General features: G+C 37.8%; 1 protein-coding gene across 2 annotated transcripts; it reads right to left on the reverse strand.

Annotated features, from left to right (window-relative positions):
- Positions 1-1,466: 1,466 nt before the first annotated feature.
- On the reverse strand, positions 1,467-20,917 carry LOC132394020 (protein-lysine 6-oxidase). Of its 2 annotated transcripts, XM_059969643.1 has the most exons (7): positions 19,985-20,917; positions 19,748-19,856; positions 18,797-18,934; positions 10,932-11,088; positions 8,857-8,952; positions 8,655-8,770; positions 1,467-6,514 (listed from the first exon to the last, which is right to left on the reverse strand). In XM_059969643.1, exons 1-7 carry the CDS (start codon positions 20,712-20,714, stop codon positions 6,508-6,510), a joined length of 1,353 nt encoding a protein of 450 aa, XP_059825626.1. In that variant the 5' UTR covers positions 20,715-20,917; the 3' UTR covers positions 1,467-6,507. The 2 variants fall into 2 exon arrangements, with proteins under 2 accessions (XP_059825626.1, XP_059825627.1); XM_059969644.1 differs by lacking the exons at positions 19,748-19,856; positions 19,985-20,917 and adding an exon at positions 19,428-19,654.
- Positions 20,918-21,282: the final 365 nt, after the last annotated feature.

Below are 21,282 nucleotides of genomic sequence, written 5' to 3' on the forward strand. Positions count from 1 at the left end.
ATACCAGCGAGTTGAGTGGTGTCACAACCACCTTGCACTCAAGGTCAGTAAGACCGAAGAGCTTATTGTGGACTTTAGAAAGGGTGGGGCAAGGGCATGAACCAAACCTCATAGAGGGATCAAAAATGGAGAGGTTGAGCAATTTCAAGTTCCTGTGTGTCAAGATCTCTGAGAATCTAACTTGGTGATTCAGCTATAAGGAAGTCAAGACAGCAGATACATTAAGAGTTTGAGGAGATTTTGTTTGTCACCTAAAACACTCAAACTGTTCCATCGAGAGCATCCTGACAGGCTGCATCACTATCACTGTCTAGTTTGGGGGCGGGGGGGGGGGGGGGGAGATACTGCACACGATCGAAAAAAGCAACAAAAAGTTGTAAAATTATTTAGCTCTATCTTGGGTCCTAGCCTCTATAGTATCCAAGACAACTTTAAGGAGCAGTGCCTCAGAAAGGCAGCATCCATTATTAAATACCCCAATCACCCAAGACATGCTCTCTTCTCATTGTTACTGTCAGGAAGGAGGTACAGAATCCTGAAGGCAGCAATTTAGGAACAGCTTCTTCCCCTCTGCCACCCAATTCCAATTCCCCTCTGCCACCCAATTTAATTTAACTAATATTCATATATAAATTACAATTTACTGTAATTGGTTTACTTTTTTTTTCTCTTTATTCGCCTGTATTGCATTACACTGCTGCCAGTGATATTAAACCTGATTCTGATTCTGAATATAGTTCAAATGATGTGTGTTCCTTAAAGACCATTATAAAAAGAATGTACCAACACACATTGAAATGTGATGCTTTGGCAAGAAGCTCTAGCAAAAGGTGATATAACAAAATGGAGTCCAAATGATCACGCACCACCACTACTGCTTCCCTCCATAACCCTGTACCCCACAAATGGGAATGCTCTCTGACTCTCTGTGGCCAAAAAAAAGTGAAATAGGTATTCCAGCAATAAAAGGACACTTTATTTTGTGGGAGTCTGGGACCAGAGAGCACAGCTTCAGAATGCAAGTAAGTTCATTTAGAACAGAAATGAGGAAGAATTTATTTTGCCAGAGGGTAGCAAATCTGTGGTATTCATTGCCACAGACAGCTTTAGAGGATATATCATTGGGTATATTTAAAGCAGAGGTTGATATGTTCCTGATTAGACAAGGCAAGGCATCAAAAGTTACAGGAAGAAGACAGGAGAATGCGTTTGAGAGAGAATAAATCAATGGACCATATGGCCTAATTTTGCTTCTATGCCTGACGAACAAACTTTTGAAGTTGAGATGAATTATAGATTGCACTGTCGATACGATGGACAGACAGTACTGTCACAATGTCATTTGTTGCCTTCTCTGCTGCACCTGACTGAATATAAAACATGACATTTGCAAAGATTTTATTTCAATCACTAGTTTAATGCAATACATCTTAAAATGAATGGGTGGGTGAAATCATAAAGCAGAATCACATGTTGAAAATGTTTTTATTCAAATTAAGATCTCAATCTGATATTGACAAATAACTCGGGATTATGAAATAGCAATGACCATTACATGTCTACCACCTACAAATTATTTCTATACAGTAACTACAAGGTTCAAGTAGAGATACACTAAGATAAAAATAAAATTTACCTGCAGCTAGAAGTTATGAAATACAGTACAAAGCTAATACATATAGTGAGATGCACCAAAACAGGTTTGAAACCTTAGTGGAATTACATTGTTAGTTATTACTGAGCATGTTTCCAGCACCAGCATTTTCTCTATATTTTGAATGAAATTGAAGGTTGAAATGCACCTTTTGTGGTAAGATGCATAACATTTATAGAAAATCAACCAAGAATAAAACCCACTTCAGCATGTTGTTCTTTTACTTAGAAGAAACCTGCGGTCTATGATTAATTTTTGGCTAACCTAATTCCTTTTCCTTCATGCTAGCACTTCTTAAGAAAAAAAACATTTCCCTATAGCCAATAAATATAACTTTTGTTACACATGTATGTTTATTTTACCCTCACTTGAAGCGGTGTTCTCTTCCATAATTGATGTTGCACTTCAGCTATGAGCAAGGGCCTCTGGAGTAAGCCTAACATTGATAACTAGACCTTTTTTTTTAAACCCACTATCAGCACACTAAGAGAGAAAAACTACATCTTTTAATTCATGATTTTAAAACAAATTTGGGTTTTGTCCAATAACTGACACCATTTTACCTGGACAAAATTAAGCCTAAACTGCATGATTCTGATTGAGAACAAGAAGATGATGACCATTTCTCTGCTTCAGAGTAGTTTTCAGTATTTTACAGGCAATTGTGATACTACGCTTGCCAACCCCACTGTGCATTGATGATGCTAGTGAAAATGGTTGTTTGATTGGAATAGACTATTTTAGTTAGCTGTGAAATGAATATCGTTTATTGGATTGCTAATAACTCTTATGTTGTTTCATCCAACCATCTAGATGTGGAAATTGTACTGAAATCTCTGACCAATTTGAAGCTTGCTCATCTTCTATCTGATTAAAAATACTTTAAATTCCTGGACTAAATGCAATAAAGATGGATTGTGACTTCCAACCTATCTTTGTGCAAGGCATCAAACAACTTTAATAACTGGGCCTCTTTTACAACTTGCCAGCCACTTGGCAAGCTTTGGGCAGGCCATACTTGTTGGGCTCTAAAGGTGTCTACTGACATCAAAGTAAGTCATGGAATGAGTATTCAGATTGCCCTTAAATCTTAATTACAGTGTTTTTTTAAAAAAACATGTCGAGCAAGTGTCAAGTATATAATCCAAATAATGTTTTTTTTTGTGGAATACTTAAAAAGTATATAAAGTTGAAACCAGAATTGTGTTAATTCCCTACAGTCATTTGTTAGGCTTTGCCTATACTGTTTCCAATTCTTGATGCTGCATTTTACAAAGGAGTAATGTCCGTCCCTGGATGTGGTGCAGTGCAGATGGATTCTCACATCTGGTAATGTTTGATGCTTCAGTTGAATGCATAGTTGGGAAAGCACGGGGCAGAGGAGATTAAAGGGAAATTTATTGGAGATACTCAAAATTATGGGGTACTTTGGATGGAAAAATAGAGGATAAACGATTTTTATTGTTTGAAAGGCTGATTAATTTAAGTCGATTGCTGTAAGGACCAAAGGGAAGCTTGTCTTACGCAGCAAGTTGTTTGAATGCACTTCCTCAATGGTAGTGGAAGCAGATTCAATGGCATTGTCTAACTAGAAACTGGATAAATGAGCTGGCACAGATATATTGGGTCCAAAGACCTACAATTCATCGCAAATTTTTGATATGCATGGTATCAATACTGTTAGTGCTTTACAGGCCCTACAAAGCAGATTGTTCTAACAGTTTGTGTTATTGTGATATGCACTATATACATAGGGCTTGAATTTTTCAATTTTAATATATAAAATTTATATATATAAAATATATATAACTCCTAAAAACCTACCTGTAAATTGTCACTTTTTATATTTTAAGCCAATAAAATTCTGAATAAATGGCAGCTGTGCAGAATATACATGTCGCTATCAGAGTGTTGCATGTAGCATGCATTGACTAGTGAGATATAAATAGTTCACAGGAGACAAGTAGGTAAAATGGTATCACAGGGACCCAGTGATGTTCTTAATTATGTTAGATAAATTAAAAATTTTGTTTGATCAGGGGATTTTGCTCCAGAGACTGAAGTTTTGCAAAATGTTCCTAGTATTCAACCAAGTAGCTGACTGCCTTGGTAAAAGAAAACCGATGAGGTATTGTACCCGGCAGATTACAAAATAGGCTCACTTGAGTTTTTATGCATGTTGAATAAAACACCAGAAAGAATGATAAAAATTTACTGGCTCCTTGAAAGACCAGATTTAAGGCCATCCTTTATCAGTGTGTCTTATCACCTGAAGAGATCCCACACACACACACCTTCCTCTAAAATCTGGACAAATTAATTTCAAATCAAAAATCAGCATCACCCTACAGCTTGAAGAATCTGTGCAGAGATATAGCACATCAGCCTATTGCTTCCTTGTTATTTTTGATTTAATTGTGCATAAAGTGACTGAAAATTGATGCATCTTATTGTGTTTTTCAGTAACTGAAAATAACCATTTGTTTTACAAAAAATACTAGAACATATAAAGAACTGAACTAAAGCAGAAATAAAACCAGAAAAATTCAAGTCCTATATGATCAGTAATTGAACAGTAATCCAATTCTGGCAACACTGCAGCAAATGATGGTGTTAGGTCACCATTATCAAAGATATGTCACATAAGCTGCAGCTTATCCAATAACTGTACATTATTTACACAATAATTTAAAGGGAGGGGTCACCATAATCCAGGTGACAAACCAAAGACAATCTTTAAAATTAGAAACAGAATAAACTTTATGAGTCACTTTCTTTACAGTACCAAGTAACTTCATATTTTTATTGTGTGCCATATTCCTCCATGTGTCCAGTGCTGGCCTCCTACTATGATATATGCTAGATTGTTCAGACTAAAACTGGAGAATGCAAGTTCACTTCTGCAGAAGTTATTGATTATAAACATTAAAGATGTCCTAATATTTCCTACTGCCTATATGGGACCAGCTGGATATGTCTGAATTGTCAATGTACATAAGTGACCCATGCATTTATATAATTGTGCCATCACGCACTCAGAATTTTTATTTTGATTTTATTCTTTATAATTATTATTTCTAATTTAAATCTTAAATTCACACAAAGTCAATGGAAATCCCAAAAAGGGATTATACTGCAGAACTCAATTCTAGAAATGAAACCACTTTGTTTTAATCTTTTATTTTCTCCAGAGTTAAGGCCTTGACCGGCAAAAATGTAATTTTTATTTGTGAATTTAAATGTTTATAACATTGTTTTATTTAAGTCCCTGATTTTTTTCACTTCTAAATAATAATGTTTTGATAAATAGAAGGTCAAATTGTGGATCTGAAAAAGAATCTAGTGCTTTCCTAGCATATATGACGAATAAACTCTTCTTGGCCTTCCCTGAAGAAGATGGCAGAGTTTGGTTAGAGTCAATACCTGTACCCGGCTAGAAGCCAAGAAGAGTTTTTTCATATTTGTGGATTTGTTTCAGTGAGCAAAAACTGCGCTAAATGTAAAATGAAAATTTACATCAAATTGTTAATTACATTTCATTTTCATTATTATTAATACTTTGTGTACACTGTATTTCAAAGAAAATGTTATTAGAATGATATTCTTCTACAGTGAAATATCTTCACAGTTACAGTTGTTATTCAATCAAACTATCTTCATTCTTCAGTCTCAGAAATAGGCTTTTTATCATGAGCTGTTTCATTCATAAACTCTTATATTCATATTTACATAATTTGATATCATAGATTTCAGAATATGAATTTATAATTCTGCTCTTTAATGTAGAACAAAAGAATGAAATGACTTTTAACATTTATTCCACAGAAATAAATATCACCCAGTGACTGGGGGTATTGTGATTAAAAGATCAGGCTCCAATTTACAAAAAGGCAGAGGCAGCCTTAACCATTTGAATGACCTGATGTATTATTTTGAATGAGATAGTGATCTATATATTAATAGGATCTCTGCTGATGACCTTAAGTGCATGAATGTTTATCACACCTCTTTGCTGCATAAATACACAATAATAAAACAGTAATAACTTTAGTTTCAGCTGAGATTACAACTGGTGTAGCCAAATGTGTGCGGCCATGATTGTCATCCTTTAACAAAGGATTCACTGTTCAGGTGAACGCATGGAATGTAATCGAAGTGCTGTTAGATATATTCAAAGGCATATGTGTTTTAATTCTTCTGGCTTTTTTGATGAAACAAACCTAATTCCATGAATTTCTTTTCAGTGGTTATCTGGATGCTGTGCCCTTCAGGTCAGAAAGTAACTTTTCTTGAGGTGATTGAGTTAGCAAAATCATGTTCTTAATAAATTTTTAAAATAAAATGTCTATAACAATAGTCTAACCACACCAAACTTTTCTTAACTCATTCACTAATAAAATACTATGTGACATTATACCTACTGTAGTTCTTAGTCATAGGTGATGTATTTAGGCAGAGTGGATATAAACTGTACCAGTGCCTTCACGGTACCAATCTGGTACCAACCATATTGGCTCTTAAATAAGTAAATGGAATAGCCTAGTCTTTCCCTGACCTAAGAGACAGGATAGAAAGAAAACTTAGACATCAGTTACAGTGGTACAGTATAATGAACAAGCTAAAGTAAATAAATTCCACTGCAATAGTAATGATGGGTTCCAAAGCCCAAACACAGTGTTGTGGGTTTTAAGATGGAACTACTCATAGATTTCAACATCTTCGGCAAATAATACCTGTTTTGGGTTGTTTAAGTTGAAATGGTGCCATACAAGAGACTGAAGTTTGATTTGCTTTGTGACTTGGAAATGTTATTGATTCAATCCATTCTTTAACATATCTACCTCTTTGTGAAGTTAATATCTGAAAAGGAAAGGGAAATTTGATTACAGATGAACTTGGTTCCAACCTAAACACATTCCAGTAAAGACCTATGACAAGTATGAAGTTCATAAAAGGAAAACTTTCATTATTACAAAGAATCAAAATCTGCCAAGCATAGAAGTAGAGACAAAAAACAATGGTGTAGAACGCGCTGACAGCTAAACAAATGTAAAGAACTCAGAACCCAAATTCTTTGAGGCAGCAGGCTAGCATAGTGGTTAGCATAATGCTATAACAGTGCCAGCGACTGGACTCGTATTCTGCCAATGTCTTTCAGGAATTAGTACATTCTCTCTGTGACCAACTGGGTGTCCTCTGGATGCCCTGGTTCGCTCACACATTCCAAAGATGTATGTGTTAGTAGGTCAATGGGTAATATGAGTCTAAATGGGTGGTGCAAGCTTATGGGTCAGAAGGGCTGAAACTGTGCTCTATCTCTAAATAAAAACTTTTTTACTTTTTTTTATATAAAAGGATCCGCTCCTGACTAGCAGCAGCGAGAGTGGTAGTGCATCCCAGACTTCTGTGTTTCTGCCCTGCAAAACCCAAAAGTACTGCTCAATATTATCCGTCACACTATTACAAGGACAACACATTATTTAATACATCAGGGACTAATTGGGAAGAGCAGTAAGCATCTGCAAATCCTGATGCCTACATGGATCAGACAGTGCTGGCTGTCTTTGGTCATATCAGCACTGGGGCTGAAACCGGAGAAAATGGTAAGATCCTTATGTCAACTTCTTTCTCCTACATCTCCATGCTTAATCATCCCACCCCCTACTTTTCAAATTTACAAACCACCTCTATCACTTCCTCTGACAGCTTGTTCCATTTACCCACCATTGTCTTAGAGAAGTTGCCCCCCAGATCCCTTTTAAATCTTTTTCCTCTTATTTCAAACTTATGCCCTGTAGTTTTGGACTCTCCTACACTGGGGAAAAAGACATTGACTATTAACTTCCTGGAGGGTCTCAACCCAAAAGGTTAACTGTACTCTTTTCCACAGATGCTGCCTGGCCTGCTGAGCTCCTCCAGCATTTTCTGTCTGTTGCTTGGATTTCCAACATCTGCAAATTTTCTCTTGTTTGTGTTTGGGACAGTAACTTCAACTAGTATCACAGATGTATTTTGAGTGTCCGAACATTTGGACCTTCCATAAAGAAGATACTATCTTGATCATCTTTTAAAAAGAAGTAGTTCAAATTGCAACATCAGCATCCTTGGATACAGAAAGGTATCTGGAACTGATGGAGAGGAAGGAAAAATCTCAACGATAGCAGCTGGGGAGAAAAGAGAGCAGAGCATTACTTTTACCAACCATATTGGCTCTTAAATAAGTAAATGGAATAGCCTAGTCTAGAAAGAAAACTTAGACATCAGTTACAGTGGTATAGAGTTCAGTTGATACCAAAATTGAGAATTTATTTCCCAATTTTGTTAACAGGATTCAAAAATGTCATATAAAAAAAAATCACCAGAGAACAAAATATCAGAGCTTTTCATTGTTCTCAGTCTAGTGCTCCAACTGGTTTGCTTTCTTTCTAATAAGTGTTATTCTGAAGCATTAGACTTGCTCTCAATTGCAGTCTTGCCAGGAAAGAATTGACAGAAAAATAACGATTGCCAAGTCAGTGATACATTGCAAATGTTTTCTAAGCTACATTACAGGAATGTGCAATATGTTTCTGGTAAAATGTGTTTGTAATATTTTCTCATTTATTAAGACTAATTCAGAGAAATACATGTAACTAATGCTTAATACACATGGTTCTAATTTGCAGCTCTCGAATATTTTGATGATTTACTATTGTATAACTTACAATGACAACTTTAGAAACATTTCTGAACTACTGCAATCTGTTTTACTTGTTTTGTTATTGTTAGCTTTATATATTCACAGGAAAATTGATTTGGAACCCTACTACACTGATGTATGAAGACTGTCATTACTGTCTCTGTTAATTCACAAAAGCAAGGATCACTTATGCTGATTTAATATTTGCATTGTGTCACTTTAAAGTTGCAAGATGTAATTTCATACTTGATACCAACTTTAATACTTTGTATGTATAGAGCATTTTCTTTGATCATCCATAATAAGTTTTCAAGCACTTACTGTGAAATCCTACAGCCTGAGACATATGCATGGTGGCCTGTATAACGAAGGTCACAGCGAACAACATTATTACCATAATCTGATTCTGGAACCAAATAGCTAGGATTTACTGCAACCTGTGAAACGAGAAGGAAACAGGTCAGTAACAATTCCCTTTATGTGATTGTTTTTTTAAAGGAGCTAACTGTTTAAAATCACTTACTTTCAATATATAGTTTCCAGCCTTAACATCAGTAATATCAATCCACTGGCAGTCAATGTCAGCATTGTAGGTATCATAACATCCTGGACTCAATCCCTACAAGCAATTCAGTCAACAAAGTTAGAAAACTCATATACAAATTGTATAACAGAACTAGAGATAAATCTTACATTTGGTTTACTGGACTCTTGCATAAAAAATTATATTTTAAGGCCAAAAATATTTTGTGAAGATTATACTTAGATATTTATCTCTAATATCAAATCAGTCTGGTTATCTAGTTCAGCTTCAGAGAGTTAGATGATTAAATCAACAGTTCACTAACAATCACAACAATCTGACAGCTTTCATTAGCATTTTTGAGTGACAGTTTTATTCCAAATGTGTTATCTTTTGGATTAATGACTTCTAATCTAGTAACAGTAACCAAACTCCCATTCTTCCTTATAAACAGACCTCAGATAGGCAGGAAGGAACTTACTTACAGCAGTAGTTTTATTTTTTTAAATAATTTTGATACATGCTTAATGTCATCATTTGATCTTTAACCCTGTCAAATGGACTTTTTGCTTTAATGGTGATATGAAATATCTAATATGTACTCTTAAGGTTATTATATAATTACCACATCATAGTTTCAGAAACATCCACAGTTAAGGCAATTCATAGTTGGCAACAAGAGTTGTTAAATAAGAAAGGTAGTGTATTTCTACCAGAAGCCTTTTTTACTTACCACATATACTAGCAATGCTGTCTTTGATAACAAGAAGCATGTTTGCTGGTGTTAATAGCTATGTTTGTTCAGTTTAACTTCCTCCCACATTTCTATAAATGAAACTGAATGGTTTCTTACACTGTTCAGTTCTGTTTTAAAGCTAAAAGCATTCTTTATATTCTCAATGAGCCTGGCTTGATTCAGATCTTCCACACTCAAGCAGGAAGTACCATCGCCAGCAAAGCTATTGCAAATGTAAACCGATAAAACAATGGTTTTTAAGCGTATCAGGCTACTCACAACAGAAAATGTAGAATCAGGTTCTGCTGACTGAGATCCTTTGCAGAAGGTGAAAGGTTTATGATTTGGCAAAGTTGTGCGAGCTTAAATTTTAAGTAGGGCAATTGCTTCAGTAAAAGTTAGCCTGATATAGATAGGATGCTTTATCAACATCCAGATATCTGTACAGGTCAGCATTTCGAAAGTGCTGGTCTGCAATATTATTAGAACTAGAAATTCTACCTACATTTTAAAATTAAGTTCTCTTAAACATCTAAGGCTGTATAATAATCAAGTGTTAACACATGGAACAAAGGGTGATCATTAAAAACCTAAACAGCAACAAAAGTAATTGAATGAAAATTGCCCATCTTAAGAAAAGTTAAACTTCCAGCATTGCAAAGCAATTCAAAAACAAAGGACACCATGATCAATGACAACCACTCCCCCCACCCCACTCATTTCCTGGATTTCTTGCAAATCCTTGTTGCTTGCTGCCTGAGTTTGTCCATGTTTACTGTTTTTCTTAAACTTCTATTCAGTTTCTCACCACTCCATGCACATAATGAAACACTTTCTAAGACAGGGTCCCATTTTCCTGATAATAAACATTACATCCAACAATTCCTTAAAAAATTCCCACGAGTATCATCTTCACCTCTGTGCCACTAAATATGTCCTTGAACTTTTAACTTGCAACTTAGTCTGAAGGAACTTTACAGATAAAATCATAATGAGTCACAAGTGTTTTCACTCTTTTTCTCCTATAAGTATTACTTGCCATTCATTTGAGCCTTTTTACTATATCTTGAACATTTATATCATAATAATTCATTCTATGTGGGCTAGCTGTGCAAGACAAGGTCTGGACATGGAATAAATTGTTATGGTTCAGAAGTAGGCCACCCACCCAACAAGTCTATGATGGCTCACCTCCACTAAGCACACACAACGGGGTTTTCTTTGACTATTCAGGCCATGCATAGAATCATCAGGTGTCAGCATATGACCTGATTAATCTCCTTCATGCATTACAAACAATTCTGAGCCGATTAATATGACTAATTTATTTTTCACATACCTGTGAATGTGCTGTGCAAGCATATCTTCGGTAGTAGCCATAGTCACAGGTGGTGTCCTCCAGGCAAAAGCTCGCTTTATGACCTTCAGCAACTTTTCTATGGGTGGTGGCATCCAGGAGATCATAATGGCTAAATTCGTCCATGCTGTGGTAATGCCTATAATATGGAGATTACTTTACTATTACTGTGCTTGTGGTAAAATAAATTTGTCATAACAGGAAGCTTGCCAGAACTCTGAATTTCAATGCTATTTGTTTATTTTTGAACTCCCTAATCCTCAGCTGTCAACCTAGCCCATGCTCTACTATGGAAAGAGCCTGCTAAGTGTAGAAAAAAATACTACAGTACTGTGCAAAAGCACATATGTATATCTAGGGTGCCTAAGAATTTTACACAGAGCTGTGTTTGTCAACATGGAGCAAAGAGTGAGTTTGTAAATCTGGAGGACACAAAGGACATAGGGAATGGCGAGGATGAGAACCATGGTGGCAGAAAAGGAGTGCCAGGTGAGAGGGGGGAAGTGATGACACACCCAGCCTGGAGACACAAGGCAAGATCATTTGATTGTAAATAATTGGTTTATCGATCATTACAAAATGTCTCTCTGGTTCTTCCCGCTCCTTCCCCTCTCCCTGCCTTCTTCCCACTCTCAGTCCACAGCAGTGACCCATATCATCATTCACATATGTCATGAAGTTAATTTTTGCAGCCCCAGAAGTACAGTGCAATATATAAAAATTACAATGGTACTGTGCAGAAGTCTTAGGTTCCCTAGCTATATATGTGGCTACAACTTATGCACAGTACTGTATCTTGGAGAATTTTTTAAGTCGATTGTTTTGGAGACTTAAACCAATGGATATGTTTACAAATCAGTCATCCAGCTGACTAAAATAAAATTGCTATTGGAAGTTAGCTCTGTAACTATGGTACATTGAATTCAAAGACTATACAAAGAAAGTAAGTTAACATGAGGATTAATGTAAAGCAAAGCAACAATGATAAACAGCATGGGAGATTTGAAATGGTAATCTGGCAAGTAAAATCACTTGGGTATGCTAGACTAAATTATGAAAGGAAAGTTTCATTATTTACTTTGGCTAGATAGTTTGCCAACTGAACAACTGGTAATTGGTTCAACATATTCATTATCTAAGTAATTTAGCAACTTGGTTATAAAATTGAATCTTTACAATTTTTTTCTTTAATACAGTTTTTTGTATGAAAGAAAGAATTGCATTTATATTCCATGACTTCAGGGAGTCGCGATTTTTTTCAGGCAATAGGTATCATTAAGGTGAAGGCACTATTGTGATGCAGGAAATAGAACAACAAAATACACGCTATCTGCACAAACAATAGGAATTAATCCTTATAAAAGGTCCTAATTTTGGGTGAACATATGGTAAACTAAATACATACTTACTGTCCGTTACACTGTTGGCATTTGGGGCAACAATGAAGGTCCTCCATCTCTCTCTGTACAGAAGGGTTCTTCATTGCCATTTCCATAACAATTGTTTTTTTGACCAGTCAGGGTTGTTAGCCCTGAGCTGAACCCCGAACCTGGAGGACCGATGGACTCCTCTTAATCTGACTTGTTTGGCATGGGTGACCCTACCAAGAGCTAAAGCACAAGGTCCTGACTCCAACCAACATAGCTCTCTGGCCCAGTGAGGCACACAAGTCGCCAAACCCAATGACAAGTTTGTGGTCCTTTTGGAGGAACTATATAGTAATCATCATAATAATCTCCTCCATGGATACAGTTCATAGACTAAGAATATGCACATATATTACAAGTTATGAACCAATAATGATCTCCTATTCTGGTCATTCTGTCAAATGCAGTTCCCTCAGCTCTTAATTTCAAACTTAAAAGCACCTGGCATTTGACCAGTGAACCCAACTTTCACTGGAAATGGCTTAACTGCATCAAACCCTTCTGATCAAGATCAATCACCCACTGAGGATTTTGAATTGATAAACCCCCTCCATTCCCAACAATTAGGCAGAGATCATGATTTATTTGTCTAAAAGAGAAACACCATTCACTTCTGTGTTTCCACTCCACCCTACTTTTGTTTACCATGCTCAGAGTACATTCTATCAAATCTCTGTTTGCACTTTTGTCACATGATTCCCTCTCCTGCTTTAGGGCTATGCTAATCTATTAATTCTATAAAACTGGCTAACTCACCCATCCAGTGATTAAACAGTCTTCTGTCCTGGGTGCATTGTTTGCCAACATAGAAGTGTACTGTTCGATCTCTTAATACACTGCCATAGAAAATCATCAAAATTCCCACCCTATATTAACTACAACATTCTCAATGTCCCTTTCCTCTCCTAGATTTTGAGTGTATCCTCATATAGGCATCCGTTAGTCTCGTGAGACCATGGATTTGCGCCTTGGAAGGTTTCCAGGGCACCGGCCTGGGCAGGGTTGTATGGGAGACCGGCAGTTGCCCAAGCTGCAGGCCTCCCCCTCTCCACGCCACCGATGTTGCACTAGGACCCAAGCAGCTCAGCACCGGTGTCATCGCAGAGCAATGTGTTGTTAAATGCCTTGCTCAAGGACACAAACATGCTGCCTCAGCTGAGGGTTGAACCATGACCTTCTGGTTACTAGTCTGATGCCTTATCCACTAGGCCACGTGCCAACACAAGTGTACCCTCTCATCTTCACATCTAAATGTCTCACAGTTTTCCACATGAATTTCATCTGTCAGATCTATCTTGCCCTCCTAAAGTCAAAGCCACATTGTCTGTGACTGTAGTGACTTCACAGAGGCCGCCTTTGTCCTCAGTGATCTTGCAGCCTTTGACTTAGTTGATCATAATTCCTTTCGCCATTTTCTGCCAAGTAAAACTATTTTCGTTGACACTCATCTATGGACAAATTATCTCCAAAACCTGAGAGCTGCAGAGCAGTAAGTTCAGAAAAAATTCTGGAAATAATTTATAGGTCAAGTGGCATCCATGTGGTCGGGAAGAGGATCAACGTATCAAGTTGTGCAACCTTAAAAACGCTGCTTTCTTTCTCAGCTCACTGATTCAACTTCACCTGTTAAATATTTGCTGACTCCCTGCCTTTTCTGTTTTTGTTATTCTAATGAAATCCTCCCTGGATATTTGATCCCTACATTCTGTCCATTTACAGCACTGGTAAAAATGACTGATGAACAGCCGTTGTGGAGGGAAAGTCCAGTCAACATAGATTGCCAGAGACATAAATCGGTCTTTCCACTACATTAGATGATCACAATTTTGAGTTTTCTGTGATAAATCAATCCTAGAGTGCTGAAACCAGCTATCTGAATAAAGAATTTAGATGTTCATTGAGTAATACAGAAAATATCTGATAAAAGTTATAATGTAATGCATTTGTTTTTGTTTCATTTGGATCAAATATTGAAGTGCCAGTGTGCATTGCTATGAAGTGATGTGATGCAGATTTCATCTTCTTGCAACTGGGATCTTAACAACTCAGTTTCTCTGAGCAATCAGAGGGTAGAAACTGAATAACACTCTTATGGACATTATTTGGAATTTGGATGCAGAACCACCCAAAACACTTGTGAATCTAATCAGAGTGGCAATGACCTGAAAATGGCCTATGGGCTATGAAGCTGGAAAAGGAATACAAATGAATTGGCTCCAACTTATATCAGAACAATCTGCTGACATAGTAAAACCCTCAACACATTAATACCCTCGTCATCATTGCCAAAGGCAATCAATTCATCTTCGCTGAATAACATTTTATTTCCATTTCAGGTGCCAACTAGTACTATATCCAAAAAGCTATAATGTTAAATGTTGAAATTTTATTACAGAACAATTAATCTCCCAGTGTTCCCACACATGGAATATTTTATTCTAATTATGTATTTAAGAACTATATGGGACCCTATTTTTTCCCCATAGGAGGGTTTTGTCCATCAGCTTATTAAAATTCTAAGCCACGAGTACACATACAACTCCAAAGCTAGTAACTGATTATATACATTTTACTCATTTGTTAACCAATTCTTTTCTTTATTGTTTCTCTGTCTCCTTATTCAAACATTTACAAAGGTTGTAATTTTTTTATAGTATACGAAGGTTTCCCAACCTAAGTTATCAATGGTAGACCAATGGCTTCCACAGTAGCATAGCAGTTAGCACGACACTGTTGTAGCTTGGGGCATCAGAGTTCAATTCCAAAATCATCTGAAAGGAGTCTGTATGTCCTCCACATGGAATGTGTGGGTTTCCCCTGGGTCCTCTGGTTTCCTCACAAAGTCCAAAGATGTACCGATTTGGGGGTTGCTAGGCAATACAGCGCAAAGGGCTAATATAAAAGCTTAGAGAAAGTCCAATTTTGTACCTGATGCATTTTTTTCAATATCCATGAGATAAACCTTCAGTCTTTAATGTGGACACTGTCTGATATCTGTATCTCTATCACGTCTTTTCAAAGAGTGAAGTACATGACTATTTTATAATTACAACCACCTTGCCTTTAATAATCTCAAATTGATATTTCTGTGAAAATCTATTTTGAGACAACAAACAAATACATAACTTAAGAAATATATGTGAGTGTAGGCCTTTCAAGATTTTGTACCTGTTCCATCACTCAATAACTAAGTAACTAATCTATCTCAGCACCATTTCATGAACTATCCCCAAATCCCTTGATTCCATAAATGTCTAATAATCTCTTCCTCTCTGTCAAGTATTCTCAGTGGTTCAATCTCTGCAAGCATCTTTGAGTGATGAATTCAAAAGAATCTCTACATTCTGGGAAGGAATTTCTTGTTACCTGTCCTGAATGATAACCCATCATTTTAAGACTGTGGTCCTTGGATCTTGAAATATTCGTTGTACATATACCACATCAGGCTCCTTTTGTACTTCCAAACTTCATTATCAGGCCCAGACAGCTTAATCGCTCCTCATACAGCAAACCCACAAAACTACAATTCAACCTGATGAAGCTTTGCTGCACTATTCTATGCAAATATGTTTTTCCTCATGAGTACGGACCAGAGCTTTATCCAGCCTTTCAGGTGATGTCTTACCAGAGGTCTATGTATTGTGGCTAGGTATCACTTTGCCTTATACGCAAATCCTCAAGCAATAAAAGTGAACACACCATTTACCTTCCTTGGTTGCTGCACATTAACACTCAGTGACCTATTTACGTGGACCATCAGTTTCCTTGTCTCTCAAAACTAAACTCCACCTTTCTCTATTATTCCTAACAAATGGATGATTACCCATTTTTCTACACTACATTCCATTCATTGCCTGTTCACCTAGCCTTTCCATATATGCCTCCAATCAGGAGGGATGGCCTACAGGGGTATACATACTTCTGGACTAGACATACCCAGGCATCATCCCTGAAGAAGATGGCAGTTTGTCATTGAAACATCATTTATAATCAGTACCTGTACCTGTCTGGAAGGCCGAGAAGAGTTTATTTGTCTCTACACCATCTTCGCAACCCACACTGAACTAATCAGCAAACTTTGATGTAATACATTTGATTCCCTCGTGTGAGCACTGATTCTTGCTAGACCCCCTGGTCATTTCGTCCAGAGCCAAGCCTGACCATTTAATTGCTTTTTTTTTTGCTCGTCACCCAATCCTCAATCCACCCCATTATATTACTCTACTCCTAATGTACTCCAATTTGCTTAATAATCTAATGATAGTCAACTTATCAAAGGCTTTCTGAAAGTCCAACTGTGTTACATATACTTGATTGCTCTTGTCTTTTCTGCTACTTATGCACTATACATTCAATGTCAAAGCTCAGCAACTAGGCAATGTGAAATAACTGAGCAGCAAATCTAAAAATCACTCTTCCCCCCCCCCCCCCAGAGGTTTCTGTTGGATGTGTCTTTAAGAATTAGAAACATAAAGATTTTGCTGTTGTATTAATGACTAAGTTATCAGTGTTCAATGGGTCTAAACTATAAAAGTGATAGGGAATTCAGTACTTGGTCATATGCTATAACATGGAAACTCAGAGGCCAGTGTCAAAGATTTGTAATTTCTCCACAAGCTGAAACACTGCATAAGCTGAGAAGAATTTCACATTTGTGTACTTTGATAATAAATGAACCTCAATCACATCACAATTAAAGTGAATTAATGAACATTTCAGGTATTTACCCTGAAAATGTAAACATTATTATATGAAGTCTAAATGAGTTTTTAAAGACATACTGAGTTACTGTGAACACAAGAGATTCTATAGATGCTGGAAATCTGGAGTAACACAAAACAAAATGCTTGAGGAACTCAGCAGGTTAGCCTGCATCTGTGGAAAGGAATAAGCAATCAACGTTTCAGACTGAGATTCTCCATTAGGACTGCAAAGGAAGGTGGAAGAAGCCTAAGTTATTGTTTCTACTTGGTAAATACATTGACCTGGATTACTATTCCTTCAAATATTTTTCCCCAAATATAAAAGAGGTTATATTATTTTTATATTTACTTTTTTGAGATACTGCATCATCAGATGCGCCAATTTTTATTTAGGGATACAGGGCCTTCCAGACCAACAAGCCCACACCATCCAATTACATCCATGTGACCAATCACCTACTAACCTGTAATTTTTTTTTTTGGAATGTGGGACGAAAATGAAAGATCCAGTGGAAACCCGAACAGTCATGGGGAGAATCTACAAATTCTGGGTGGATATCCGTGGAGAACCTAAGTCATTGGCAACGCAATAGCGTTACATTAATCACTACGCTACTGTGCCACCCTAAGTTGTGCTTTTAGTTTCTTCCTGGTTTGCTGTCTGTAACAACTTTGCAGTATGATTAATTGCTCAGTTAGCTTAATGGTGTCACCATTACTGGTTGCCAGGGGCTTTCCTTGACTGGTAGCAATTGAAGTCAGGAATAGGGAATTCTACTTCAATGAGATAATTAGATTTTTGAAGACTGTATTTACCAAGCTTTCAAGTACATTTATTATCAAAGGATGCATAAATTATGCAACCTTGAGATTTGCTTGTTCACAGGTAGCCACAAAACAAGAAACTCAATTAAATAAACAAAAATAAAAATAAAAGACCAACACTCGGTGTGCAAGAGAGAAAAAAATACAAATCATGCAAACAATAGCAATCCAAACAAAAAAAGAGTCCTCAAAAATTTGTAGTGATTAGTTATTAGGTATTAAGCTTTGTTATTAGGTATCTTTTTGAGAATGGCCCAGATGGAAAGAGCCATCTGATACTTCCACTTACAAAGGTAGCCAAGAAACAAGCAAATGCAGTTAATAACAACAATTAATATAAAATAAAAATGACAGGTAAATCAAACAGATTGAATTTCCAGTATGATAAAATGTAACATCCATTTTTATCTTGATCTCTTAATCATGAGAATGTTATATACTTGTCAGTGCCTTTGCACTTTTCAAATGCAATAGCAAGAAACAATGATTTTTGAGGGATTTTTTTCTTGCATGCAATCTTGTTCACCCACATTGAATTAATACTCTAATGTCCTGTATCCTTAGTGCCAGTAAGAGCTTCATACTTAAGTTTGCACTTAGGGCATTTGGTTAAGCTCAACATTTTTTGTAGTCTGAATAAATGATTGACATTAGCAATCTTACGCCTTAAAGATTAAGCGCCTCCACCTCATTAGGTACTTCCAGAGAATTATGCTGTCCGTGCTCTTCAGATTTGTGGCCAGCTGGATCAAAGATGCGGGTGAAAGACTGAGTTGCTCTCAGTAAGAACAAGACTGAAGAGATGGGGAATGCACAAAGGAGCCGATACCTGCCTCACAATTAGAATTGTTTGATTAAGCAAGCAAAGTTAAATGTCACAGTTTCCACTCACCGATGACAACTGTGCCACTCCCAGGAGTAACGAGGTCGACTTGGAAGGAAGTCCGCTGTGCCTTGGTTCTTCACTCTCTGAGGGAATCTAAGTAGAACCCTCATATCGTAGTCCCTAACACCCGAGCCATAGGCTGAACTGCAACACAACAGTGGAGACAAAGAGAGCCATCATTACACATTTAAAACTCCGAACCTTTGTGCATACCTTTGTCGCTGTTAAACCGAGAAATGTCATTGCTGAGTCTAATGCAAGTGCTTCTACAGGACAAAGCCTAGCATATTCACAATTAGAATCTACAGTCCGTTTAAAAATGTTCCGCCTTATTGTTTAAAACCACGCAAATCCCCATTCTTTATTAACGCCAACTTTTCATTTGTAATTTACAAAGAAAGAAGAACTATCCATTTGAGTTTCAGACACACTACTGAAAACATTTGATAAAAATGGGACTTGGTTCAAATAAAATTTGCACAGAGGAGGAGGGAAACGCAGCCCCAACATAAATCCCAAGATAGAGATGATATTTCTCAGAAACCAGTCCAATTCTGGCAGTGGAGACAGTTGTAATTCGCAGTGATTTCTGTAACGCTACACTGTAGTTAAGGTGCCAAAAACATTTACTCCTGACCGTTGGCTCCAGATTCTGTATTCGAACCTACGTTACAGGATCACTTCATATCCACGTTACAGTGCTTGCATAAGTGCAGCATTGACGGCTTCACTAACAACTCTGGGGCAATTTTACAACGTGTATTTTAGTTATCATGCGTGCAATCTTTTTTTAATATCGTCTGTGCAAGTCTAGATGGGGACTGGGTAAAGGGCCGCATGCTCTAACGCCCTGAGCTGCAAATACCTTCGGGGTAGCTGTAACGGGAATGAAGAAAAGCGAGTTCATGTAACGAAGAAAGAATGAACAGCACCTGGTTCTGATTATGTAGACTGTACCTTGCCAAACAATTTTCCTCCGCGGCACATCTGAGATTGTACATGTGCATCTTCTGAACGTATGTTGAGGCTTGAATGTAGTATGGATCTGGGATTAGATCTGGTAAACCTACAGGTTCAAAAATTGGTGCACCAATTCGCATTAGTAACACGTTTGTTTCTAATCAATTGCTTGCTCCTAATCAGAATTTGTTTCAAAAATATGCCTTCAATATATATTTTAAGTAACAGACTTACCGTGTTGGAAGTACCTGGTACCATAGCCGGGTCTGCGGGGTCGAGACCCGGGCCTCTCGTATGTATCATAGTAATTGTAGTAGGGGTTGTCGTCCGTCGGCTTGTAGGGGTTATAGGGATCATCACCGACCATGATATCCTCATTGCCAATCCCGCGACTGCCCAGGCTCGATGCGTTCCGTTGGGTGGCTGGGGTGTCTCTAAGGTTTTGGTTTGCATTGTTCCGCCGCGGCTCCTCTCTGGACCCGGCTCGAGTGGGCTGCGAGTTACCCCGAGATCTGGCAGCTCCTGGGTTATTGCTACTCGTGCCCTGCGACCACTGACCGGCTCCCGTCCGCCTTGCGCCAGACGGACGTTGCCGTGCTTGTGCTGAAGGCGAGCCTCCCCGGCGTCTTGCCGCTCGGGCTCCGGAAGGAGTGTGGGGCGAGCGAGCCGAGGAAGAGGGTCTCCGCCTGGCGCCGCTGTCCGCTGTGCTATTGGTGTCACTCAGCAAGAAGAGGCTGTTGCTCCCGCTTGAGTCCTGAGGCGGCTGGTACTCGGAGCCCAGGCTTACCAAGCTGTAAACGCGCCCGTTATTTTCCCACTGAATCCGTCGACTCCAAACGGCCGAGTTCTGTTGCTGTCGCGGCCGCTGCCCCTGCCCCTGCCCCTGCCCATTCACTTCTACAAGCAGGCAAGTCAAATAAAGACCCAAAACCTTTACTAAATATATCGACGTTTGATAATTCATCGTTGAACTCGACGAGGAAAAAGTGTAATCCCTTAGAAATGTTTTTTTAAAAATATTATATTTCCATCAAATATATTTAAAATGTATAAGTCAACTTAATACATCAAAATATTATGTGTGTGTATATATACAAAATAATATTCAAAAGCTGGGTTGCCAGAAGTTGCAGCTGTACAGAGTGCCTCTCATTTTCCTGAAACTGTCTCGAGTGGAGGTGGAAGGGATTTTAAAGTTACTGGCACATTAGCAAAGTTACACAACCTGCTCCCAGGCTACTCGCTATTTGTTCACGTAATGCCTAGGAACGTGCAGTTTGACAGTCATTCTCCATTCTACTCCCTTCCTCCACTCGAGCCGACACGAAGGAATTTCATGGCCCCAGACACCCATCCGTTAGATTTGCGGCTCGCCAGTTAACCTGTGGGTTGTGCCAAAATATGCAGAGAGAAAAAAATTAGATCATCGCCGGGAACAGCATTAATAACACATGGCGCGGAGGTTTGAGGGAGTTAAACGGGTGCCTCAGTACGGCTGTGCCTAAGGATTGATTGCTGCATGTGCCATGTTA

This window comes from Hypanus sabinus, chromosome 5 (genome assembly GCF_030144855.1).
Source record: "Hypanus sabinus isolate sHypSab1 chromosome 5, sHypSab1.hap1, whole genome shotgun sequence".
Lineage (NCBI taxonomy): Eukaryota > Metazoa > Chordata > Chondrichthyes > Myliobatiformes > Dasyatidae > Hypanus > Hypanus sabinus.